Raw genomic sequence first — 27,191 nt, 5'->3', positions numbered from 1 at the left:
TTAAACTATGAAAGCCTCATAATGTAGTAAATAATGCAGTGCTAAATAAATATTGTAATCATTTCTTGTGTGTCTTTTGTCTTCCAGCATTCAGCTATTTTGAAATGGCCAACTCCAGAGTGCGAGATGGTAGCATACAGGTAATTAGTATCATAATTAACAGTAAACCAGTAACCTAGTCTAGAGATCATTCCTAAGAGTCATTCCTACTAGATACATGTGTTTTCCCTCAGGCACCTCAGTATTGGTTGGTTATTTATTTATTTATTTTGAGACAGAGTTTCACTCCATCACCACAGCGGGAGTGCAGTGGCATGATCTTGGCTCACTGCAACCTCCACCTCCCGGGTTCAAGCAATTCCCCTGCCTCAGCCTCCTGAGTAACTGGGATTACGGGCGCCCGCTGCCATGCCCGGCTGATTTTTGTATTTTTAGTAGGGATGAGGTTTCACCATGTTGGCCAGGCTGGTCTTGAACTCCTGACCTCAAGTGATCTGCCTGCCTGGGCCTCCCTAAGTGCTGGGATTACAGGCGTGAGCCACCACACCCAGCCAAAAGTATTGGCTTTAAAAGAAGCAAAGTATTTTGACTTTTTTCTTCCACCTATCATACTTCATGTTTCCTTCATTTCACATCTGTTGAAGGCAAGTGCTAGGAATTTGTTCTGTGCTCTTGAAATTCAAAGATGAACAAAGACATGGTGTCTGCACACAAGAATTTTATATCCTTGTGAGGGAGATCAAATGTGGATCAGATAAAACACCGTTATGCTAGATGTCCATAGAATGTTATGAAATTAAAGGTGAAGCCGAGTGGGGTAGCATGTACCTGTAGTCCCAGTACTCAGGAAACTGAGGTGGGAGGATCACTTGAGCCCAGGAGTTTGAGGCTGCAGTGAGCTATGACTGCATCACTGCATTCCAGCCTGGGTGACAGAGCAAGACTCCAAATGTAAATACATACACACACATACACACACGCACACACCTTTCAGAGGAAGTGAGTTGTGACCTGAGTGTTGAAAGATAAGGAGAGGCAGGAGATTTTTAGGAAGAAAAAGCATTGTATTAATGCAGGAAGGTCTAAAATAAAATGACACATTGAAGGAATTAGAAGAAGACCAGATTCTGGCCGGGTGTTGTGACTCACGCCTGTAAGCCCAGCACTTTGGGAGGCTGAGGTGGGTGGATCACTGCAGTCCAGGAGTTCGAGACCAGCTTGGCCAACATGTTGAAACCCCTGTCTCTAATGAAAAAACAAAGTTAGTGGGGCATGGTGGTGCACACCTGTAATTCCAGCTACTTGGGAGGCTGAGGCATGAGGATCGCTTGAACTTGGGAGATGAACGTTGCAGTAAGCCGAGATGGTGCCACTGCACTGCAGCCTGGGTGACAGAATGAGACTCTTAAAAAAAAAAAAAAAAGGAGTAACACCAGATTTGGTTGGGGAAACAATTTGTAATAATTTATTAAAGTGCATACTGGGCCTGGCATAGTAGCTCACACCTATAATCCCAACACTCTGAGAGACTGAGGTGGTAGTATCACTTGAGTTCAAGAGTTGGAGACTAGCCTAGGCATCATAATGAGACCTCATCTCTACTAAAAAATAAAAAGACCTAGGCATGATGGCATGCACCTGTAGTCCCACCACTTTGGAAGGCCAAGGCAGTTAGATCACGTGAGCTCAGGTGTTTGAGACTAGCCTGGACAACACAGTGAGACCCTGTCTCAACAAAAAATAAAAAATTAGCTAGTTGTGGTGGCACATCCCTGTAGTCTAAGCTGCTTGGGAGGCTAAGGTGGGAGGATCGCTTGAGCTTGGGAGGTTGAGGCTGCAATGACCTGAGATCACCTTACTGCACTCCAGCCTGAGCAACAGAGCAAGACCCTGTCTCAAGTAAATAAATAAATAAATAAATGATAAAAATAAGTAACAAAATAAAGAAAGTGCATACTGGATGCCTAACTCTTTGTAATTGGATAACTTGATAATTAAATTACTAATTACCTGAAGTATTTAATTTTTATTCAACTTATTTTTTTTGTTTGGTTCGTAAATGCTGATGTTGCCAACATTTTTTTCCTTCCCCAACTTATGTCCTACCTTTTTTTTTTTTTTTTTTTTTTTGAGACGGAGCCTCCCTCTGTAGCCCAGGCCAGAATGCAGTGGTGTGATTTCGGCTCCCTGCAAGCTTCGCCTCCCAGGTTCACGCCATTCTCCTGCCTCAGCCTTCCACGTAGCTGGGACTACAGGCGCCCGCCGCCACTCCCGGCTAAGTTTTTTGTATTTTAGTAGAGACAGGGTTTCACTGTGTTAGCCAGGATGGTCTCAATCTCCTGCCTTCGTGATCCGCCCTCCTCAGCCTCCTAAAGTGCTGGGATTGCAGGCGTGAGCCACCGCGCCCAGCACGTTCTATGTATTTTTATTCAGACCAGTAGAAAATAGAAGGGATAATTATACATCTTTTTCATAGTGTTCTACTAGTTAGTTATCACCTAATTTCTGTATTTCTTAGTTTCCAAACCAAGGTCTACTTATCTTCAAATGTGTATCTTCTTTTTTTTTTTTTTTTTTTTTGAGACGGAGTCTCACTCTGTCCTGGAGGCTGGAGTGCAGTGGCCGGATCTCAGCTCACTGCAAGCTCCGCCTCCCGGGTTCACGCCATCCTCCTGCCTCAGCCTCCCGAGTAGCTGGGACTATAGGCACCCGCCACCTCACCCGGCTAGTTTTTTTTTGTTTTTTTTTTTTTTTAGTAGAGATGGGGTTTCACCGTGTTAGCCAGGATGGTCTCGATCTCCTGACCTTGTGATCTGCCTGTCTTGGCCTCCCAACAAATGTGTATCTTTAAGAGTAAAAAAGTGCTTTAGGAAAAATTTTTTCTCTTTTAGTAAGTACCATGTTCTAATCACCTTCCATCTTCTGTACTGAATCATATCTGAATGCAGTCTTCTCTGAAATGGTTAAGACAAAGAAAAGATATTCTATAGCTCATTTATATTAGTCGAAATGTAATAGGATAAAATGTTGAAAATGAAAAGTTTAGGAATCACTGCTTTAGGGAATTACGCTAAGTATGGGATGTAACTTGGATTCTTTTCTTTTGAACCCTTAGGTCCTTTAATCCATTTTTCCCATTACTTGGATGTTTCACAACACCGGGAGTCCAGCTATGGGCAGTTTGGGCCATGCAGCATGTCTGCAGCAAGAATCGTATGTACCAAAAAAAGAGAGCTGTGTTTTTTTTCTTTAAGTGAAATTCTCATTTCCCAGGAAAGATATTTCTAAATTGTGTATTAAAGTGATTTTTAAGAACACTGACTTAAAGTGTAAGGAAATCTTAGGTTATAAACTTAAGGTATCCTTTTTTTTTTGGAGACAAAGTCTCACTCTTGTTCCCAGGCTGGAGTGCAACGGTGCGATCTCGGCTCACTACAACCTCTGCCTCCTGGGTTCAAGCGATTCTCCTGCCTTAGCCTCCTGAGTAGCTGAGATATCAGGCACCTGCCACCATGTCCCATGTCCCACTAATTTTTTTTTTTTTTTTTTTTTTTTGAGGTGGAGTCTCACTCTGTCGCTCAGACTGGAGTGCAGTGGTGCAATCTTGGTTCACTGCAAGCTCCGCATCCCGGGTTCACGCCATTCTCCTGCCTCAGCCTCCCAAGTAGCTGGGACTACAGGCGTCCGCCACCACGCCCGGCTAATTTTTTGTGTTTTTAGTAGAGACGGGGTTTCACTGTGTTAGCCAGGATGGTCTCAATCTCCTGACCTCGTGATCCGCGCGCCCCGGCCTCCCAGCGTGCTGGGATTACAGGCGTGAGCCACCGCACCCGGCCTTTTTTTTTTCTTTTTTTTTTTTTTCAGTAGAGATGGAGTTTCACCATGTTGGCCAGGCTGGTCTCGAACTCCTGACTTCAGGTGATCCGCTTGCCTCGCCCTCCCAAAGTGCTGGGATTGCAGGTGTGAGCCACCACGCCCGGCCAACTTAAGGTATTCTTTCAGAATGAGCATGGTGTAACTAGGCACTGAATGACAGTGGTGAATGAGACACGGTTCTCACCTCAAGGAATTTAAAGATTAGGAGACTACAGTGAGTCCATTTGTTGAGTAAAAGGTCTTAAGTAGTTCCACTGTTTATGGTAAATTCCAGTACCCAATTCTCGTTCACCCAAAATTCTGTTGTTCAAGATGTCGCTCCCAGCACCCAAGGTTTCTGAAGAAGCAAAGTGTTTGAATCAGGTTCTGTATTATTCTTTGAAAGCTACGATGCAACTCTTACTTATTTATTTAGAGACATGGTCTCTCTCTTATCAAACTGGAGCTGGAGTGCAGTGGCATAGTAACAGCTCACCGCAGCCTTGACGTCCGGGCTCAGATGATCCTCCTGCCTCAGCTTGTAGCTAGGACTACAAGTACATGTCACCATGCCTGCCTTTTTTTTTTTTTTTTTGTAGGGACGGGATTTCATCATGTTGGCCAGGCTGGTCTCAAACTCCTAGGCTCAAGCGATCCGCCTGCCTCTTCCTCCCAAAGTGCTGGCATTACAGGCGTCAGCCATCAAGCATGGCCTAGTTATTTATTAATATAAACTCATTCCACAAATGATTTGACACAAGAAATACACAGAACCACTTTTAATAGTAAAGTGTGTGTGTGTGTGTGTGTATATATATATATATATATATTTTTTTTTTTTTTTTTTTTGAGATGTAGTCTCACTTACTTTGTCACCCAGGCTGGAGTGGAGTGCAGTGGTACAATCTCGGCTCACTGCACCCTCCACCTCCCAGGTTCAAGTGATTCTCCTGCCTCATCCTCCAGAGTAGCTGGGACTACAGGCCTGTGCCACCACACCTGGCTAATTTTTGTATTTTTAGTAGAGACAGGGTTTCACCATTTTGGCTGGGCTGATCTTGAACCCCTGACCTCAGGTGATCTGCTGACCTTGGCCTCCCAACGTGCTGGGCTTACAGGTGTGAGCCACTGCACCTGGCCTATTTTCAGTTTTTTTTTTTTTTTTTTTTTCTGAGAAGGAGTCTCGCTCTGTCACCCCAGGCTGGAGTGCAGTGGCCAGATCTCAGCTCACTGCAAACTCCGCCTCCCGGGTTTATGCCATTCTCCTGCCTCAGCCTCCCGAGTAGCTGGGACTACAGGCGCCCGCCACCTCGCCCGGCTAGTTTTTTGTATTTTTTTAGTAGAGACGGGGTTTCACCGTGTTAGCCAGGATGGTCTCGATCTCCTGACCTCGTGATCCGCCCACCTCGGCCTCCCAAAGTGCTGGGATTACAGGCTTGAGCCACCGCGCCCGGCCCTATTTTTAGTTTTAATTAGAAGTAAGGAAAAATAATTTTTCAAAAATTACAGGGGCTGGGCACAATGGTTCATGCCTATAATCCCAGCATTTGGGGAAGTTGAGGTGAGTGGATTGCTTGAGCCTAGGAGTTTGAGACCAGCCTGAGCAACATGGCAAAACCTAGTTTCTATAAAAGTTTTAAAAGAAATTAGCCGGGCGTTGTGGTGTGCTCCTGTAGTCCCAGCTGCTTGGGAGGCTGAGGTGGGAGCATCTTCTGAGCCCGGAAAGTCAAGGCTGCAATGAGCTGTGATGGCACCATGCACTCCAGCCTGGGTGACAGAGTGAGACTCTGTCTCAAAAAGAAAAAAAAAAAAAATTCTAGGATAGAGGGAAAGTAGTCAAATGTAGACTTGTAGGCCATGCATAGGGATTTTTGTGGCTCTGCTGCAAGTAAAAAGCGACATGGTTCTCCATATAAGAGAGACAAAACGTTCTATATCCTTGTCGGGGGAGACAGGGAGGGGAGAGTAAACTTTTTATGAGCAGTTAACTATGAATTAAATTTCTTCTATTGGACATTAATAGGGGACATACTATAAAGGGTCTTATATATGATATGTGAGAGTTGTTTTTACCAATATCCTTATAGCAGGAGTAGTAACAATTTGTGAGATTTTCTCTTGGGTTTTTTTTTTTTTTTTTTTTTTTTTTGAGACAGAGTCTTGCTCTGTTGCCCAGGCTGGAGTACAGTGGTACGATCTCAGCTCACCACAACCTCTACCTCCCAGATTCAAGCAATTCTCCTGCTTCAGCCTCCCAAGTAGCTGGGACTACAGGCACGTGCCACCATGCCTGGCTAATTTTTGTATTTTTAGTAGAGGCTGGATTTCGCTATGTTGGCCAGGCTGGTTTCGAACTCGCCCACCTTGGCCTCCCAAAGTGCTGGAATTACAGGCATGAACCACCGCGCCCGGCTCCTTCTCTTGTATTCTTTGATGAAAACTCACAGCACACCACAAAAAATCAATGCAGTAAAAGCTCTTCTGTGTCAGATAGAGAAGAGTAATTTGGTGAATGGGATGTGACCGAGAAAACTGCCTTGTACCCACCTGAACTCCCACCTGGAGGCTTATCTGGCCCTTCCTCCTCGGTTACCCAGAAGCAGAGTTGTTCACTCATGAATCGAAAACTGCCTCTTGGCCGGGCGCGGTGGCTCAAGCCTGTAATCCCAGCACTTTGGGAGGCCGAGACGGGCGGATCACGAGGTCAGGAGATCGAGACCATCCTGGCTAACACGGTGAAACCCCCGTCTCTACTAAAAAAAAATGCAAAAAAACTAGCCGGGCGAGGTGGTGGGCGCCTGTAGTCCCAGCTACTCGGGAGGCTGAGGCAGGAGAATGGCGTGAACCCGGGAGGCGGAGCTTGCAGTGAGCTGAGATCCGGCCACTGCACTCCAGCCTGGGCGACAGAGCAAGACTCCGTCTCAAAAAAAAAAAAAAAAAAAAAAAAGAAAACTGCCTCTTGCCGGGCGCGGTGGCTCAAGCCTGTAATCCCAGCACTTTGGGAGGCCGAGACGGGCGGATCACGAGGTCAGGAGATCGAGACCATCCTGGCTAATACGGTGAAACCCTGTCTCTACTTAAAAATACAAAAAACTAGCCGGGCGAGGTGGCAGGTGCCTGTAGTCCCAGCTACTCGGGAGGCTGAGGCAGGAGAATGGCGTAAACCCGGGAGGCGGAGCTTGCAGTGAGCTGAGATCCGGCCACTGCACTCCAGCCTGGGTGGCAGAGCAAGACTCCGTCTCAAAAAAAAAACAAAGAAAACTGCCTCTTTAGCTACATTAAACTGTCTCTCCCCAAAAGTCCTTTCCTTTTACTATACCCACAGGTTCTGAGGACTCCCGAGTTTCTTAACAGTTGATCTGATAATATTCCCAGTCTCTAATCTATAGGTTCCTTTCCTCATGACTCAAGGAATGGACCTTTCACAGTTCAGTAGGAGAAAATAATACATAATTAGTAAATAATAGTGCATTTTCGGCTGGGCGTGGTGGCTCACGCCTGTAATCCCAGCACTTTGGGAGGCCAAGGCGGGTGGATCATAAGGTCAGGAGATCGAGACCATCCTGGCTAAGATGGTGAAACCCCATCTCTACTAAAAATACAAAAAATTAGCTGGGTGTTGTGGCACACGTCTGTACTCTCAGCTACTTGGGAGGCTGAGGCAGGAGAATCACTTGAACCAGGAGGTGGAGGTTACAGTGAGCCGAGATCGCACCACTGCACTCCAGCCTGGGCGACAGAGCGAGACTCTGTCTGAAAAAAAATAATAATAATAATAGTTCATTTTCATACAAGTATTTATTTTTGTCAATACTTTTAGGTATTAGTGTTATTTTGATTTTACTGTATGGAATGACAGCCCTGAATAATTTCTTCTAAAATGCACTGTAATTTGGGGAATGTTAGAATATTTTGTCTCCAACTGAGATAGTTTAGGTTCCTACCTTGTGGGCTTATTTTGTTTATATTTAAATGGAATTCACTTCTATTTATATTAAAATATTTTAACCTGGTTGGGTGTGGTGGCTCACACCTGTAACCCCAGCACTTTGGGAGGCTGAGGCAGGCAGATCACTTAAGGTCAGGAGTTTGAGACTGGCCTGGCCAGCCTGGTAAAACCCCACCTCTACCAAAAATACAAAAGTTTAGCCGGGTGTGGTGGCTGGTGCCCACAGTCCCAGCTACCCAGGAGGCTGAGGGAAGAGAATTGCTTGAACCTGGGAGGCAGAGGTTGCAGTGAGCCAAAATTGTGCCGTTGGACTCCAGCCTGGACAACACAGCAAGCTGCAGTGAGCCATGATCACACCACTGGGCATGAGCCATGATCACCCCAGCCTGGGCGACAGAATGAGACTGTCTTAAAAAAAATACAAAAGGCGGCCGGGCGCGGTGGCTCAAGCCTGTAATCCCAGCACTTTGGGAGGCCGAGGCGGGCGGATCACGAGGTCAGGAGATCGAGACCATCCTGGCTAACACCGTGAAACCCCGTCTCTACTAAAAAAAAATACAAAAAACTAGCCGGGCGAGGTGGCGGGCGCCTGTAGTCCCAGCTACTCAGAAGGCTGAGGCAGGAGAATGGCGTAAACCCGGGAGGCGGAGTTTGCAGTGAGCTGAGATCTGGCCACTGCACTCCAGCCTGGGTGACAGAGCGAGACTACTTCTCAAAAAAAAAAAAAAAAAAAAAAAAAAAAAAAAAAAAAAAATACAAAAGGCAAAGAAAATACTTCAAAAATTAAAAAATTGTATGTGCAGTATGAGTGCCATTAAGTTTTTTAAAAGCATAGGAAATGCGGCCTGGCACTATGGCTCATGCCTGTAATTCTATTACTTTGGGAGGCTGAGGCGGCAGGATTGCTTGAGGGCAGAGTTTGAGACCAGTTTACACAACATGGTAAAACCCCATCTCTACTAAGAATAAAAAAATTAGCCAGGGGTGGTGGCGTGTGCCTGTATTTCCAGCTACTCGGGAGGCTGAGGCACAAGAATTGCTTGAACCCCAGAGGCGGAGGCTGCAGTGAGTCGAGATTGCGCCACTGTACTCGGGCCTGGGCAACAGGGCAAGACTCTGTCTGAAAAGAAAAGCAAAAAAAAAAAAAAAAAAGCATAGGAAATGCATAAAAATATAACAACACTTACCTGTGATTTTGGGTCAAAGATAAGGTAGTTAAGATTGTTTTTATTTTTTTGTAATACAGATTGTGTATGTCTTGAGGTTAGAAAAATCAAGCTAGCTATTTATTGATTGAATGTGTAGGCCTTGCACTGTAGACATAACTCAGTATAGAGGTTTTTATCAAACTGTAACATGTTAGTGATCAATAACAAAACACCTAAAAAAAATGGTTCCTAGAAGTCATTTTTTTTGTGGAATAACTTTAAGTGTTTTTAAGAAAAGCTATTTCTCCTGTTTTGTGGTGGTTTTTTTTTCAGCTTCAAGGTATTGCAGCATGCTGATTGAAGAAGGAGGACTGCAGCATTTATACAACATCAAAGATCATGAACATACTGATCCCCACGTCCAACAGATTGCTGTGGCCATTCTGGATAGCTTAGAAAAACACATTGTGCGCCATGGGAGGCCACCTCCCTGTAAAAAACAGCCCCAAGCCAGACTAAATTGATAGCCATAAGTATTGGATAATTGAATTACAGGAATCCTTTTTGTGATTGGTCCATTTGGAATATCTTACCCTCCGTGATGTTTTGGGGGTTTCTATGACCGGAGTCATAAAATCAGTTTGGGATTGGTAATGTATAGTACTGCCCCTGTGAACAGTCCCTAATTTGTCTTGTGATTTTTAACTTATGAGTCAAGAAGGGTCTCTTCCTTTATCATTGCCTTTTAGGAAATTTTCCACATCTTTCAGTGTTTGAACTTACTTGTGCTTGAGATTCTACAGTTTTATGGTAAAGTTTGCACGAACCCTTAGGCCAGACTTTTCTGATCTCAGAGTCCCTTCCAGTCAATTTGCAGCTTCACATAAGCTGTTGACCTGACTTCTGACCCTGCTTCAGTTGTAAATTTTATACTGCTTCTGTATAAAATGGCTTTCTTCTCTATCTGTGTATCTTTTATAAGATGTCCTTCTTAGTGTGAAAGAAGGGAAATGTGGATCATCTTGTGGAAGCTAATCACTGGCAGGAGCCTGGATGGCTGGCGGAAAGATGTATGAGAAAGAAAAACTATGTAAGGAGAACAGAGTGTAGGAACTGGGAATTGCTTTCATGGTGTAGGTTTTAAAATGAGACAGGCTACCCTTCAGGAGCCTACCTCTCTTGAGGCGGTGAGCAGAAGCTTGTTCTCTGTATTTATACCTAGAAGCGTGGACTGCTGCTTCCCGCACAGACTGCTGGTTATTCTCTAGGAATATTTCCCCAAGCATCACAGTATAAAATATTACAGCACTCTGTGTTAAAGACTGTCTACGTCTCCATATGTCGTATTGTTGTGAAAATGTGATTTTAAAAAATTATCGCCAGTCAAAACTGGCTATTCTTTTCCTCTATTTCAAAGTCATTTTTGTTCAGTGGAATAGAGGCAACAACATGGTGTTAACCTCTCAGTTAAAATACAATTGACACCAGTAAATTTTGCCATGAAAAGTTAAAATCTCTTGTTCAAAATATGTGTATCTTATTAATGTGTTCATGTTGGAGAAAGTGTCCCCGTCTGCCAAAAATGAAAGAAAAGAATTAAACTCTTTAAGTGGTTAAATGTAATGATTCTACTCGCAGTGCATAACAGCACATATTTTTGATGGATTATTTTTTAGACAATTACCTTTCCTTAAGGTATCTGATACAGTATAGTAAAGAATCACTTATATCAGTAATAGCGCTTGGGAGATAGCAAGTCACCAAGAAACTTAATTTTCATTTAAAATTTTATTTTGTGAATAAGGTCAATCTACAATCGCAGATAACCACATTTTTTTCATAGATGGCCAATGTTTTCAATAGATATTTAAAATGGAATATTTAAATTATAATGATTATTCAGAAGCATTTTAATTTAGAAAGGAGCTAGTTTGTTAGTTCACTGATGACATTTTTTGACAAACATTTTATACGATTATCACAATAATCAGACTTGAATTTTTTTGGAGTTCCTTCATGTAAATGAAAATTGAGTTAAAAGGAAGTAGGTATTTAGGTCCAAATGCAGTGGCTCATGCTTGTAATCCCAGCACTTTGGGAGGCTGAAGCAGGAGGATTGCTTGAGCCCAGAAGTTCAAGACCAGCCTGGGCAACATAGTGAGACTTGATCTCTACCCAAAAAAAAAACATTTTTTTTTTTTTTTTAATTAGCTGGTTATGGTGGCGCCTGGGCAACAGAGCAAGACTCTGACTCAAAAAAGAAAGTAGATATTTAGAGTCACTGAAAACCATATTAAATACTGGGTTAATGCTGACTTAATTGGCTTAAGGAATTTTTATAGGTGTAAGATAAATTTTCACAGACTAAGTTTATTTCAGACAAAATACAGAATTCTTTTAAAAGGTTTTTTTTTTTTTCCTTTTCTGAATGTTAATGTCTAAGACAAAGTTAAGAAAATGAGATGGCCTCTGGTAGCTTGGAAACTGCTAGATATGTTGACCATTTCCAGGTCTTTTATCTAGTGTAGTTAAGGGAAAGCCCATTTAAGAAGTTTGGCTTCAAGTTTCTGTTCTATGCTGTTAAAGACAAAAGTGCGTATTTCTTTACAGGCTAATGCTAGGTTTTTGTCTTTACAAACTTTTTTTCAGAAATGGCTAAAAGTGTACAGAAAACAGTAAATCCCTTCTTTACTCAGAATAACTTCTTAATAGATGAAGCATCCAAAATATTTAAAAGCAAGGGTGGGCGTAGTGGCTCTTGCCTGTAATCCCAGCATTTTGGGAGGCCAAGGCGGGTGGATCACTTGAGATCAGGAGTTCGAGACCAGACTGGCCAACGTGGTGAAACCCTGTCTCTATTAAAAACACAAAAATTAGCTGGGCATGGTGGCTTTGTGCGCCTATAGTCCCAGCTACTCAGGAGGCTGAGGCATGAGAATCACTTGAACCCAGGAGGTGGAGGTTGCAGTGAGCTAAGATTTTAAGAGACTAAGATTTTAGGAGACTTTCCTACTTTTTTTCTTTTCGTAGAGACAGAGTGTCACTCTGTCGCCTAGGCTGGAGTGCAGTGGCACGATCTTAGCTCACTGCAGCCTCGTGGGCTTATGTGATCCTACCCCCTCAGCCTCTAGAGTAGCTGGAACTACAGGCTAAATTTCCTACTTTGTAAACATCAGTAGTGGCCAGATATTTCTGAGTCTTAAAAGCAAAATAATTTCTTATATCCCAAATATATAAAAATTTGAGTGCCTTCGCAGTTGGGATGGTTCCTAAAATTGTGTATAGAATTAAGGCACAGAATTGTCTGTAAGGTCCTGAATCTGGCTAAAATACAGTGGATGTATATATTGGAATTATGAGGCATAAGTGGCCAGTATCTATAGTTAGAATCTACGAGACCTCCCTTGTGCACCTGTAGACTAGAATGTAACTGTTATTGGTGCCTTTAAGTGTTATCTCTCAGTGGCTTAGAGGTGCTATTTCAAACACAATTTAGACTAGGGTTGAACCACTCATTGTTCAAATCATTGGTGGGCTCCACTGTAAAATATCACTATATCAGTCCACAAGCAACAGTAAGGAAATCTACTAAAGGAAATGGAATTTGACTTTTTAGAGTATAGTGATGTTTTAGGGCATAATGAGGAAAATTTTTTTTTTTTTTTTTTTTTTGAGACGGAGTCTTGCTCTGTTGCCCAGGCTGGAGTGAAATGGCCGGATCTCAGCTCACTGCAAGCTCCGCCTCCCGGGTTTACGCCATTCTCCTGCCTCAGCCTCCCGAGTAGCTGGGACTACAGGCGCCCGCCACCTCGCCCGGCTAGTTTTTTAGTATTTTTTAGTAGAGACGGGGTTTCACCGTGTTAGCCAGGATGGTCTCGATCTCCTGACCTCGTGATCCACCCGTCTCGGCCTCCCAAAGTGCTGGGATTACAGGCTTGAGCCACCGCGCCCAGCCGGAAAATTTTTTAAAAATAGATTATAATAATACATATTGGTATCATTGAGTAAAACAACAGATTTGAGCAAATACAATTAAGGTGTCTTATTTTTTGCATCAAGTAATTATTGCTGTGGTCTTTCTACTCCACAAAATAATTTTTTCTTTTTGCAGTTGAAAATTAACTGCATTATTAACTAATTAATAAAATAAATCAAGTGGTATAAGGGATTAGTTTACCCTCAAGCCAACGACTCCGTGGCTACTGATCTTAGTTAGTTTAGGATTTTTAAAAAGCATATCAGACCCCCACTGTCAGGAATTGACTATAAATATTGCCTCTTGTCACCCCAGGATAGTAATGCCTTATAGTGGCACTAGTCACCTTAAGTGGATTACAAATGGTGGAGGTGAATAAAGCTGCTTGGGAATTTGCTTTCATGATATGTTTCATTTGCAGACTTCCACATAGTCAGGTTTTATGTTTAAAACCATCAGTTCTATATATCTAGCTTTAAGAAGTTGCCCTTACAGGTGGGACCTTTTGTGTTAACCTGTTTTCGCCCCAGTCATCTTATTTGGCTGTGTTAAAAAAATAAATAAATAAATAGAGAGATGGTGTCTCACTGTGTTGCCCAGGCTGGTCTTGAACTCCTGGCCTCAAGTGATTTTCCCACCTCAACTTCCCAAAGTGCTGGGATTACAGGCATGAGCCGTGGCGCCTGGTCTTAGCTGTGTTTTTAATTATGTCATGCATCAACATAATGTCGGGCCATCTTCCTATCCCTTTTGAGCACATTTTAATGAAAACATATTTTATGTGCTAAATTAGGTTAATTTACCAGAGATTTAGCTTAGTGTTTTTAAATGCATTACCCCCATAGAACAATGTACAGCAGCACCCAGGGTTGAAAAGAGGTAGCAGGGAAAACAAACTTATACTCTTCGTATATGGTGAAACCCATCCCTCTCCTGCCCTCTAATGGTATGTTTACATTATTTGGTTATTATACAACGTTTATAGTGGTATAAACAGTATTATTAAACTGAAGGCATAAGTTAAAGGAAGTATGTTACTTTGAGCTGATGTAGGCTCTTCCACTTTTATCTGTATTTTACTTATTTGGGGACTTTGTTTTGCTAGGGCTTCAGAATACTAACTTTGACACAGCTCCCAGAGAGGTTTGCGAACTTTTGGTTTCCCTCTCAAATCCATGGTAGCAGTTTCAGATGAGTTTGTGGATAATGGATGTTTAGTCCTTATCATTTGCTGTGTATTGGCAGTTTTTAATTTGCAGTATTCACTCACGAACTGTTTTATTTTGGAATAATGCAAAACCAATCTTTGTCCGGTGATGAGAATAGCCGTATGATAAAAAAATTTGCTCATTGTGCTTTAAATGAGTAATTGTTTTACCTTATTTAGTATTTCATAGACTTTGCATGACATGGTACACTCCTAGTTATGCATTCTTTGGTTTCCAAATTTTTTTTTTTTTTTTTTTTTGAGACGGAGTCTTGCTCTGTCGCCCAGGCTGGAGTGCAGTGGCTGGATCTCAGCTCACTGCAAGCTCCGCCTCCCGGGTTTACGCCATTCTCCTGCCTCAGCCTCCGGAGTAGCTGGGACTACAGGCGCCCGCCACCTCGCCCGGCTAGTTTTTCGTACTTTTTTAGTAGAGACGGGGTTTCACCATGTTAGCCAGGATGGTCTCGATCTCCTGACCTCGTGATCCGCCCGTCTCAGCCTCCCAAAGTGCTGGGATTACAGGCTTGAGCCACCGCGCCCGGCCTGGTTTCCAAATCTTAACCTAAGATACTTTGTTAACTGACTGGTAGCCTAAGAAAGAGACTTTTCTTGCTGTTTTTCTCTCTCCCCTTTTTTTGGGGTACATTTTGCAAAGATCAGCGCTGTTTTTCATGACTCTAAAGCTCTTTTGGATAGCACAGCGTAACTTCACAGCTAGACAGAATGGCTATTAAGAATATTTCCAGAATCCAAATTTATCACAATTATTTTGTGGGAAATCATAAATCTATTTGATTAATGTTATGTGCTTAATTGTGGACTTATTTTGGGAAAAACTGTTCAAATTGGGTCCTTTTAAGCTTATTTTAAGCAGCCTAGAAGGAAGAAGCTACTTAGCTAATGAAAGCTGAGACACTTTAATAAAACAGGATCTTAAGAGCATTGTTTTTCCTTAAAAACTTTATACTCTCAGATTATCTGCAACAATAAAAATTAAGAAATTCCTAACTTCTGTAGAATTCCCACTGTCAAATTCTCTCTGACTTATGAGTATGAGAAAAGTTATCTTTTGTTTGAATTCTGATAGAACAGTTTAACTCCTTTCTAAGGATATAAAAAATTCATTGGAAAGTGTGTATATTTCTTTTTTTTTTTTTTTTTTTTTTGAGACGGAGTCTCGCTCTGTCGCCCGGGCTGGAGTGCAGTGGCCGGATCTCCGCTCACTGCAAACTCCGCCTCCCGGGTTCACGCCATTCTCCTGCCTCAGCCTCCCGAGTAGCTGGGACTACAGGCGCCCGCCACCTCGCCCGGCTAGTTTTTTGTATTTTTTTAGTAGAGACGGGGTTTCACCGTGTTAGCCAGGATGGTCTCGATCTCCTGGCCTCGTGATCCGCCCGTCTCGGCCTCCCAAAGTGCTGGGATTACAGGCTTGAGCCACCGCGCCCGGCCAAGTGTGTATATTTCAAAGACTCTCAATTATCTGGACTGAAGGCACTGTTTTCACTATGGCCAGATGAATGGGAGTATTCTGTACAATGAATCATGCTATATTTTAAATCAGGACATCACTTAATTATTAATGTTATGTGTACAGATTTTCGTTTTGGGATTTTTTTTTTTTTTTTTGCCTAAATAAATGTTATAAATTTTATGTAAAGTGTGTCTCGTCTACTTTTATTCTAGACATTTGGCTTTAAAAGTTAATATTAATGCAAACTTCAAATTCCTTAGTGATCCACTTGTAATGACTGCTTTCTGAAAAAGGCTACTTTTACTGGAGAAGTTTTTATTTTTATTTTATTTTTTGAGACAGGGTCATACTCTGTCACTCAGGCTGGAGTGCAATGGCATGATCATGATGCATGCCACCACACTCGGCTAATTTTTTAATTTTTTGTAGAGATGAGGGTCTCCCTATGTTGCTCAGGCTGGTCTTGAACTCTTGTCCTCAAACTATCCTCTTGCTTCAGCCTCCTAAAGTGCTGAAATTACAGGTGTCAGCCACCACGCCCCGCCTGCAGACGTTTTTAATACTGGAACATCATCCATTTCCTTTTTTGTTTTTTTTTCCCCACTCAGCGATAGCCTTGAACATTAATTTCCTTAAATACCTATGCTAAGTACTATTTAAATGTTGTAACTTATGTAACTTATAAATACTTCGGGGAACTTAAATTTACTGAAGAAGGAATAATTATTAAATAAACATAAATATTGCATAACAGTATATTACAGACCAGTCCTCAGTACTTGTAGAGAGAGACCACACCTAATCCAGACTGAACAGCCATTAGACAGTCCAAGAAGACTTTCTGGAGAAAAGAGTTGACATTCACACAAAGATTGAGATAATTAATTGGCATAACATATATTGTTTAAGTGCACTTACTGAGGGGGGGATCCTAAAAACTGAAGTATTCTTTTCTTTTTTTTTTTTTTTTGAGACGGAGTCTCGCTGTGTCGCCCAGGCTGGAGTGCAGTGGCCAGATCTCAGCTCACTGCAAGCTCCGCCTCCTGGGTTTACGCCATTCTCTTGCCTCAGCCTCCCGAGTAGCTGGGACTATAGGCGCCCGCCACCTGGCCCGGCTAGTTTTTTGTACTTTTTTAGTAGAGACGGGATTTCACCGTGTTAGCCAGGATGGTCTTGATCTTCTGACCTCATGATCCGCCCGTCTCAGCCTCCCAAAGTGCTGGGATTACAGGCTTGAGCCACCGCGCCCGGCCTGAAGTATTATATTCTTATATTAATATAAAGACTCCGTGGCTGGGAAGAATCCTTAGTTTTACAGTTAAAGAAAATAGGTGTGGCTGGGCATGATGGCTCACACCTGTAATCCCAGCACTTTGAGAGGCCGAGGTGGGAGGATTGCTTGAGCCCAAGAGTTTGAGACCAGCCTGGGCAACAAAGACCTCATCTCTACAAAAAATAAATAAATTAGGTCTACAGAGTATTCGGGAGGCTGAGGTAGGAGGATTGTTTGAGCCTGGGAGGTCAGGTACTCCAGCCTGGGTGACAGAAATAAACCCTATCTCAAAAAAAAAAAAAAGTAAAATGAGTTGGTTGAAGTCACATAGCAAGTCAGTGACAGACTGCACTACAATGCTTTTTTTTTTAGCTGGAGTCTCACTCTGTCACCCAGGCTGGAGTGTGGTGGCACCATCTCGGCTCACTGCAACCTCCGCCTCCCAAGGTTCAAGCGATTCTGCCTCAGCCTCCCTAGTAGCTGAGATTACAGGCATGCACCACCATGCCCAGCTAACTTTTGTATATTTAGTAGAGACAGGGCTTCACCAGGTTGGCCAGGCTGGTCTTGGACTCCTGACCTTGAGGTGATTTACCCACCTTGGCCTCCCAAAGTGCTGAGATTACAGGCATGAGCCACTGCACCCGACCTAAAATAACTTTCACAGAAAATTTAAAGTCTGTTGTGTTAACAATAGCCTTTAAAGTAGCATTTGCTGTAGAGCCTATTATGAGGGAGACATTTCTAATTATTGCCTTTTCTATTCTAAACCATGGAAAAAGGACCTAACAAATGATGTCCTTGTAGTAGAACAGTGAAGGCCTCCTGGCAGTGTTCTCTTTAATCCATGATGTGGGTTAAGAGGAGTTTTGACTTGATCATGAGGCAACGTATGTACCACTAAAGTTTGTCACCTACATTGGGCCTTCATCTCTTATCTATTAAAGTATAAGGTTATTCATGTATAAGGGCGCCTGTAAAATCCTTCACAAATAAAAGTATACCCTATAAGTGCACATAACAGACCCTCTTTTCATTTCTATTGTTCATAGAAGCATAAGCAAGGAAAAAATATTCAAAGGCAAGAGTCTCGTGATGTAGAAGTCTTCATCTGTGATCTTGGGAAAAGCTGTTCATATCAAGGATGCCATCTTCTTCTGGGGAGAAATGTTTCTAGTCAGTTTTACCTTAAGGGTTCCAGTGGGTGTACTGTTCCAGGAGTGTGGAAGGACCCTTTTCAGTTGTGAGATTATGAACCCAAGGTTCAAGGCTCCAGAGTTTTGCTGTAGTATGGACAGCAAGGACAGTCTTTCTCTGATGTTCTCAGAAGATCCAGTCTTCTAGGCCAGGCGCAATGGTTCATGCCTGTAATCCCATCACTTTGGGAGGCCGAGGTGGGCGGATCACCTGAGGTCGGAAGTTCAAGACCAGCCTGACCAACATGGAGAAATCCTGTCTCTACTAAAAATACAAGATCAGCTGGGCGTGGTGGCGCATGCCTGCATTCCCAGCTACTCAGGAGGCTGAGGCAGGAATTGCTTGAACCCGGGAGGCAGAGGTTGCGGTGACCTGAGATTGCGCCATTGCACTCCAGCCTGGGCAACGAGCGAAACTCCGTCTCAAAAAAAAAAAAAAAAGAAAAAAAGATCCAATCTTCTGCAATCCCAGCACTTTGGGAGGCCGAAGCAGGTGGATCACCTGAAGTCAGGAGTTTGAGACCAGCCTGGCCAACATGGTGAAACCCCATCTCTACTAAAAATACAAAAATTAGCTGGGCATGGTGGCTCACACCTGTCATCCCAGCTAATCAGGAGGCTGAGGCAGGAGAATCGCTTGAACCCAGGAGGCGAGGTTGCAATGAGCCAAGATTGTGCCATTGCACTCCAGCCTGGAAGACAAGAGCGAAACTCCATCTCAAAAAATAAAAATAAAAAATATAAAAGAATATCTAATCTCCAGGTTCTAGATTGTGAAGGGATTGTCCTCGGTGACCTATAAAAAACTTGCTTTACCTGGTGAAACTTCACTGTAGCATAATCTACTATTATAATATTAGCCCTCATGCATGTGAAAGCTTTTATACAGCCAGAAAACATGCATTGAAAGTGACAATAGAGGCTGGGCGAGTGGCTCACGCCTGTAATCCCAACACTTTGGGAGGCCAAGGCGGGTGGGTCATGAGGTCAGGAGATCGAGACCGTCCTGGCTAACACGGTGAAACCTCGTCTCTACTAAAAACACAAAAATAGTTGGGCGAGGTGGCGGACGCCTGTAGTCCCAGCTACTCGGGAGGCTGAGGCAGGAGAATGGCGTGAACCCGGGAGGCAGAGCTTGCTGTGAGCCGAGATCACGCTGCTGCACTCCAGTCTGGGCGACAGAGCGAGACTCTGTCTCAAAAAAAAAAAAAAAAAAAAGAAAATGACAATACAATGAAATCCCTTTATAAATGTTTAAGTGGCCCATCAGGTAGACAAATACACTTGAAGCTTTGATTGTCTTCCCAGGAATATGGAAGCAAACATTGGTTTTAAACTGTTTCCACAATTTGTAAGTCACCGCATCAATATAATTTGGATTATTTTATCTTTTCCATGACGAATCATGGAATGCAGAACCTTTGATAACAAAAGCTTAAGGACTCAGGAAGGACAAGGTGGCTGTCCTGGTTCTTCATGAGTCCATGCTTAACACTGGACTTGGGTCCTCTTGAATACCAGTTGTTTCTCCAATACAGGTGCATGGTACTGGTAACTAATGGGTTATCACAGGTAATTTGACTTAAACCATGAAGCTCATTCAAATTGTATATTTAAACAATTTCAGTATTGGCTGATTTAGCATGATAATCTAGAGCTTGATTTTGAAAAGTTTGTTAAATAAACATCAAAGGTTTAAAACATTGGATGTTACAAAATAGAATCTTAAGTTACTGTAAGTCATTCATTTAGCCAAAATGATAACTTGAAATTTTCTTTTTTTTTTTTTGAGATGGAATTTCATTCTTGTTGCCCAGGCTGGAGTGCAATGTCACGATCTTGGATCACTGCAACCTCTGCCTCCTGGGTTCAAGAGATTCTCCTGCCTCAGCCTCCCAAGTAGCTGGGATTATAGGTGTGCGCTACCACACCTGGCTAATTTTTGTATTTTTAGTAGAGATGCGGTTTCACCATGTTGGCCAGGCTGATCTGGAACTCCTGACCTCAGGTGATCCGCCTACCTCAGCCTGCCAAAGTGCTGGGATTACAGGTGTGAGCCACAGTGCCAGGCCAACTTGAAAATTTTTAAAAGGAAAAAAGCATTATTCAGATAGCAAGGAGATTCAGCTTTCCAAACAAGACCCAATGAAGATAGCATGAGGCCAACTGACTGTCTCATTTCCTTCCCTTCCCCCTTCTTCTTCTGTAGTTTACTTAAATGGTAAACAAAAATGCCAGGCGTTGGAAGGATAGGGCTACTAGGAAAGGGGTCTCTAGTGCCTCCTGTTTTTCCCAAGGAGTCCAGGCTGTTAGAACTTGAATATCCACTTTTAATTAAGCTTTTAACCATAGCACTCTTTAATAAAATTCTTTCTTTATTTTTTTTGAGATGGAGTCTCGTGCTGTCGCCCAGGCTGGAGTGCAGTGGCCGGATCTCAGCTCACTGCAAGCTCTGCCTCCCGGGTTTATGCCATTCTCCTGCCTCAGCCTCCCGAGTAGCTGGGACTACAGACGCCCGCCACCTCGCCCGGCTAGTTTTTTGTATTTTTTAGTAGAGACGGGGTTTCACCGTGTTCGCCAGGATGGCCTCGATCTCCTGACCTCGTGATCTGCCCGTCTGAGCCTCCCAAAGTGGTGGGATTACAGGCTTGAGCCACCGCGCCCGGCCATAAAATTCTTTTAAAATTTCTTATTACCCAATTTTAGCCAGGCCAAAAGGCTGATATTCCTGGCTTTTGAACTTTGCCAAAGGTAACCTCCCAGGTTCTCAGAGAAAGGAAGATTTAAGATAGTCAGTGGAGAAGAGACTAGAGAAGGTCATGCAGATACTAAACCAGACAGGACTTACTTCCTAAGCAGGGAATTGAGCTAGTGTGAAAGGGCAAAGCCTTGACTACTGAGCTACAGCACATGCCAGTCTTTTTTTTTTCCCTTCCCAGGAGTTTAGAGTAGTTAATTTTGAGCTTGCAAAGGCTTTTAGTTAAAAGGTAATTTTTAGAGCTAACTATGACATAAACCCTAAAATTCCTGTTCCCTGGAAGGCGAAGACCAAGAGAAAATATTGCCACATGGTTACAAGGTCAAGCTCCTAAGGACATAAAACAAGATGGAGACAAACAGTGATGTTTACCATTCATTCAACCATTTGCACAGAGAGAGAGAAGCCAGAAATTTGACTGGTAAGAAATTCCTGGCCGGGCGCGGTGGCTCACACCTGTAATCCCAGCACTTTGGGAGGCCGAGGCCGGCGGATCATGAGGTCAGGAGATAGAGACCATCCTGGCTAACACAGTGAAACCCTGTCACTACTAAAAATACAAAAAAAAAAAAATTAGCTGGGCATGGTGGCAGGTGCCTGTAGTCCCAGCTTCTCGGGAGGCTGAGGCCGGAGAATGGCGTGAACCTGGGAGGTGGAGCTTGCAGTGAGCCAAGATAATGCCACTGCACTCCCACCTGGGTGACAGAGTGGGACTCCATCTCAAAAAAAAAAAAAAAATTCCTACCCTTTTGCCGGCATGCCAGGCTTCTGGGTTCCCTTTTGCTGCACCATCGGTATGGGGGCCAAGCCACATCATAAAAGAAAATTATCTTTCTTCGTTCTGGCCAGAGCAAGATATGTGTGACAAAACAGACATTAGCCACTCTGCTTAGCACCCAATGTCAAACCGACAGAGCTCAAACTTGCCTCTCTGGTTGGGCCCCATCATCGTTAATCCAACCTCCGACCAGGAATTTCAACCTGTGGTCTCTGGGCAAGATGGTCACCCTGAGTAATAGAAAAGATAGGAAAGGGAGCTGATTCGGCCAGGTGCAGTGGCTCACGCCTGTAATCCCAGCACTTTGGGAGGCCGAGGTGGGCAGATCACCTGAGGTCAGGAGTTCGAGATCAGCCTGGGCAACATAGTGAAACCCTGTCTCTACTAAAAATACAAAATTAGTTGGGCATGGTGACACATGCCTGTAATCCCAGCTACTCAGAAGGCTGAGGCAGGAGAATCGCTTGAACCTGAGAGGCGGAGGATGTGGTGAGCCGAGATTGCGCCATTGCACTCCAGCCTGGGCAACAAGAGTAAATCTCCGTCTCACCAAAGAAAAAAAAAAAAAAAAGAGCTGGGTCAGGCGTGGTGGCTTACGCCTGTAATCCCAGCATTTTGGGAGGCCAAGGTGGGCGGATTGTTTCAGGTCAGGAGTTCAAGACCAGCTTGGCCAACAGGATGAAACCCCATCTCTACTTAAAATACAAAAAATTAGCTGGGTGTGGTGGTGCACGCCTGTACTCCCAGCTATTCAGTTGGCTGAGGTAGGAGAATTGCGTGAACCCGGGAGGCGGAGGTTGCAGTGAGCTGAGATCTTGCCACTGCACTCCATCCAGCCTGGGTGATAGAGCAAGACTCTATCCCAAAAGTAAAAAAGAAAAGAAAGGGAAAGGAGAGAGAGAGAAAAGCATTGCCTGTGGCAGGGTTGGGAAGGCGAAATCATCAGGGAAGCCAGAGAAAGACCCACCCATTACTATGACTCTGAAAAGTTCAGGCAGCTGCTTCTCGGTAGCAAAGGGATCTTTTCCAGCAGTCTCATCAGCTGTCAAATTTCCCCTTTTAGGGGGGAAAACGCTCCCCTGTCCCATGATCCTGTACATGCCTAATGGCCACGCACAGCCATTAGCGAAGAGTGTAAGGCAGATTATTCCAAAGAGAATAGCAGTTGACATGCTGTAGTGCCAAACCTATTCTTAGCCAAAAGGGGCTTGACCGAGAGCCCTTAAGTTTAAATGTACTGCAGTGCATTGTTGTTCATTTGGAACATTCCACTGTAAGTTATCTGTAGTAAGATTTTGCCATTTCTATAAGACTTCACTGCCTTCCAGGCATAATGTATAAGCCGAAAGGAACTCAGTTTTCCAGAAATTAAGGATCCCATTTTCCCATTTTTCCCTAAAATACTGACTTTACTCAGGTTCTTTTTTTTTTTTTTCTTTTTTTGAGACGGAGTCTCTGTTGCCAGGCTGGAGTGCAGTGGCGCGGTCTCAGCTCACCGCAACCTCCACCTCCTGGGTTCAAGTGATTCTTCTGCCTCTGCCTCCCAAGTAGCTGGGATTACAGGCACACGCCACCACGCCTGGCTAATTCTTGTATTATTAGTAGAGATGGGGTTTCACCACTTTGGCCAGGCTGATCTTGAACTCCTGACCTTGTGATCCACCCGCCTTGGCCTCCCAAAGTGCTGGGATTACAGGCGTGAGCCACTGCGCCCGGCCTACTCAGGTTCTCTTGATTGACTTAGTCAATGATTTTCTTCTCTACCTAAGCACGCACAAAAAATGAAACAAAAGAGCAGAACCCCAAAATCCATGTGAATTTCAAAAGCCAAATTTTATAACCCCTGCAATGTTGTTGCTTACTGCCAGTTCCTTCTGACCCAGCCAGATGTAAGAGGCCTCTAACTTGATCCAAGCCAGTTAATTCCCAGGTCAAACCTGTTCCTGGACCCAGTCCAGTTTCTGTCGCAACTCCAAATCCAGTTTGGATCAGAAGTTTTCTCAAAGAAACTCGGAGAGCTCAAAACACAAATCCATGGAGCTCCAAAATCTGACAGGGAGCTTACCTATGATCCCCAGCCACTCTGGGAGATCCATGGACACAAAAGTGGGTCCTGCAGGTACCGTGCGTGTTAACTCAGCACTCCTGGGTGTCACTAGAAGCTCCACTTCGGAACCCACTTCTGACACCATCTGATAAAAAAGAAACTTCAGCTGAATTAAATTTAAAGGAGTTTATTGGAGCAATGAACCATTCGAGAATCAGGCAGTTCCGAGAATCACAGCAGATTCACAGAGACTCCTGGGGTGCCACGTGATCAGAACAAATGTATAGATAAAAAAGGTAAAGTGGCATACAGGAATCAGAAGTGAGGTACAGAAACAGTGAGATTGGGCACGGCGCGGTGGCTCATGCCTGTAATCCCAGCACTTTGGGAGGCCAAGGCGGGCTGATCACTTGAGGTCAGGAGTTCGAGACCAGCCTGGCCAACATGGTGGAACCCCCATCTCTACTAAAAATAAAAAATGAAAATAAATTACCCAGGTCGTGGGTGCCTGTAGTCCCAGCTACTCGGAAGTCTGAGGCAGAAGAATAGCTTGAACCCAGGAGGCAGAAGTTATGGTGAGCCAAGATCACGCCACTGCACTCCAGTCTGGGCAACAGAGCAAGGCTCCATGGGTGGATCACGAGGTCAGGAGATTGAGACCATCCTGTAACACGGTGAAACCTTGTCTCTACTAAAAGTACAAAAAATTAGCCGGGCGTGGCGGTGGGTGCTTGTAGTCCCAGCTACTTGGGAGGCTGAGGCAGGAGAATGGTGTGAACCCAGGAGGCGGAGCTTGAGTTAGCGGAGATCACGCTACTGCACTCCAGCCTGAGTCACAGAGTGAGACTCCTCTAAAAAAAAAAAAAAAACTCGGTAACTCCATGTTTGCCTTATTTGAATGCAGTTTGAACATTCAGCAGTCTATGAGTGGTTGAAGCATGCCCGCTAGGATTGGCCAACACTCAGCCATTGTTACAGGTGTATACTATTAAGTTCGGTTTTCAATTTTGTCTACTTTTATTTCTTTCTTTTTTTTTTTTTTTTGAGATAGAGTCTTGCTTTGTTGCCCAGGCTGGAGTGCAGTGGCAGGACGTGATCTCGGTTCACCACAACCTCTGCCTCCCGGGTTCAAGAGATTCTCCTGCCTCAGTCTCCCGAGTAGCTGGGACTACAGGCGTGTGCCATCATGCCTGGCTAATTTTTGTGTTTTTACTAGAGACAGGTTTCACTATGTTGGCCAGGCTGGACTCAAACTCCTGACCTCATGATCTGCGCACCTCGGCCTCCCAAAGAGCCACTGCGCCCCAATGATTTTTTTTTTTTTTTTTTTTGAGATGAAGTCTCACTCTGTTGTCCAGGCTGGAGTGCAGTGGTGCGATCTCTGCTCACTGCAACCTCCGCCTCCCAGGTTCAAGGAATTCTCCTGTTTCAGCCTCCCGAGTAGCTGGGATTACAGGTGATCACCACCATGCCCGGCTAATTTTTATATTTTTAGTAGAGACGGGGTTTCCACATGTTGGCCAGGCTGGCCTCAACTCCTGACCTCAGGTGATCTGCCCACCTTGGGCTCCCAAAGTGCTGGGATTACAGGTGTGAACCACCGCACCCAGCCTTGTCTGACTCTTAAGCTAGGTTATAGTTCATCCCCAAGGACTCAAATATAGAAGTATGGGGTCCTTCTCAGGCCATATTTAGTGTGCTTTAACACATGATACCTCTGGAGTTTAACACATTCCCAGCAGTTAGAGCTTAATAAACCTGAATGAAAAAATTTAAAAAGGTGTGTTTTCTGGTTACCTTTTCCCTATGCTGCTAAAGTATTCTGCCAAAAATGACCAAAGCATGGCAGACTGGTAGACTTGAAATGGCAATATGGTTTGTTTCTTAAGAGCCTGGGTTTTGGAATCACAAACCAGGTTCATATCCTGGCTCTACTATTAGCTATATGGCCTTAGACAAGTTTCTTTCCGTTAGTGTTAGTTCCACATTTGTAAAAATAACAGCACCTACATCAAAGGATTGTTTGAGAACTCATTAAAATTATGCTTGTAGGGCCAGGCCCGGTGGTTCACCCATGTAATCCCAGCACCTTGGGAGGCCAAGGCAGGTGGATCACTTGAGGCCAGGAATTCGAGACCAGCCTGGCCAGCATGGCGAAATCCCTGTCTCTACTAAAAATACAAAAATTAGCCGGGTGTGGTGGCAAGCGCCTATAATCCCAGCTACTTGGGGAGGTTGAGGCTAGAGAATCGCTTGAACCTGGAAGGTGGTGGTTGCAGTGAGCCGAGATCGCGCCACTGCACTCCAGCCTGGGTGACAGAGCGAGACTCCTTCTCAAAAAAAAAAAAAAAAAAAAAAAAAAATTAGCCAGGTGTGGTAGCAGGAGACTGGGTGACAGAGTGAGATTCTGTCTCATCGTAAGACTCTGTCTCAAAATAAAAAACAAAAACAAAAAAATTATGCTTGTACCTAACAAATAGTAAGAGCTAAAAAGAAAAAGTGGCCACTCTCATTACTATATATTTGTGATGTCTAAATTCATGAGTCAATTTGGCTGGGCCACAATGCCAGTATTTGGTCAAACAATACTCTGGATGATCCAGTGATGGTGTTTTTGGATGAGATTAACATTTAAATTGGTGGACTTTGAGTAAAGTAATTTGCCCTCCAGGATGTGATGGGCCTCATCCCATCAGTTGAGGGTCTAAGGAAAACAAAATCCTGACTTCTGCGAGCAGGAAGGAGTTCTGCAGCAAATGACCTACTATTTGAACTGCATTATCAGCAATTCCTAGAGTCTTTAGCCCACCTGCCACTTTGTATATTTTGGACTTGCCACCCTCCATAATCGAATGAGCCAGTTTGGCACACACACACACACACACCCACACACACACACAGAGTTGTGTTTCTCTGAAGAACCCTGACTAATATCAAACTTGTAAATATGGTAATATTATTATGTACAACTTGTAAAAAAGAAAATCTGAATATAGGTAAGATTCTCATTACTTATTATAGTAAATGTCCTTCCATTTAAGTATCAAATGAGACTCAGTTACTGAGAAGCAGCAGCAACAAGACAACATAAGGAAAACTGGCTTAACAAAAAAGCACAAAGAAAAGGAGGAGGAAGAAGAGAAGAAATGCATCATCTTATGTGACTGACCTGCAGGTCGAGCTTCCTGGAGAACTGGATCCACATCTCAAAAATACCACCATGGCTTGGTTTCTTTTTTTTTTTTTTTCTGAGACCGAGTCTTGCTCTGTTGCCCAGGCTGGAGTGCAGCGGGACGTTCTCGGCTCACTGCAACCTCCACCTCCTGGATTCAAGCGATTCTCCTGCCTCAGCCTCCTGAGTAGCTGGGATTATAGGCGCTTGCCACCACACTAGGCTAATTTTTGTATTTTTAGTAGAGACAGGGTTTCTCCATGTTAGTCAGGCTGGTCTCAAACTCCTGACCTTGTGATCAGCCCACCTTGGCCTCCTAAAGTGCTGGGATTACAGGCGTGAGCCACCGCACCTGACCAAG

General features: G+C 43.8%; 1 protein-coding gene across 3 annotated transcripts in view; it reads left to right on the top strand.

Moving 5' to 3' along the window:
• Positions 1-26,863, top strand: part of ZYG11B (zyg-11 family member B, cell cycle regulator) — a 118,889-nt gene extending 92,026 nt beyond the window's left edge. Inside the window, exons 12-14 of one of the 3 annotated variants that reach the window (XM_030912863.1) lie at positions 88-140; positions 3,116-3,213; positions 26,700-26,863. In XM_030912863.1, coding sequence (XP_030768723.1) covers positions 88-140; positions 3,116-3,213; positions 26,700-26,749 — 201 coding nt within the window. In that variant the 3' untranslated portion in view covers positions 26,750-26,863. Of the gene's footprint in view, positions 1-87; positions 141-3,115; positions 3,214-9,285; positions 11,129-26,699 lie in introns of those variants that run through there. The other 2 variants (XM_010372150.2, XM_030912864.1) reach the window with 2 other exon arrangements.
• The last annotated feature ends 328 nt before the right edge of the window (positions 26,864-27,191 follow it).

The sequence above is a fragment of the Rhinopithecus roxellana genome, chromosome 12 (assembly GCF_007565055.1).
Source record: "Rhinopithecus roxellana isolate Shanxi Qingling chromosome 12, ASM756505v1, whole genome shotgun sequence".
Classification (NCBI taxonomy): Eukaryota; Metazoa; Chordata; class Mammalia; order Primates; family Cercopithecidae; genus Rhinopithecus; species Rhinopithecus roxellana.
The sequence above is the reverse complement of the archived record's forward strand: the minus strand, read 5'-3'. Positions and strand labels throughout refer to the sequence as shown.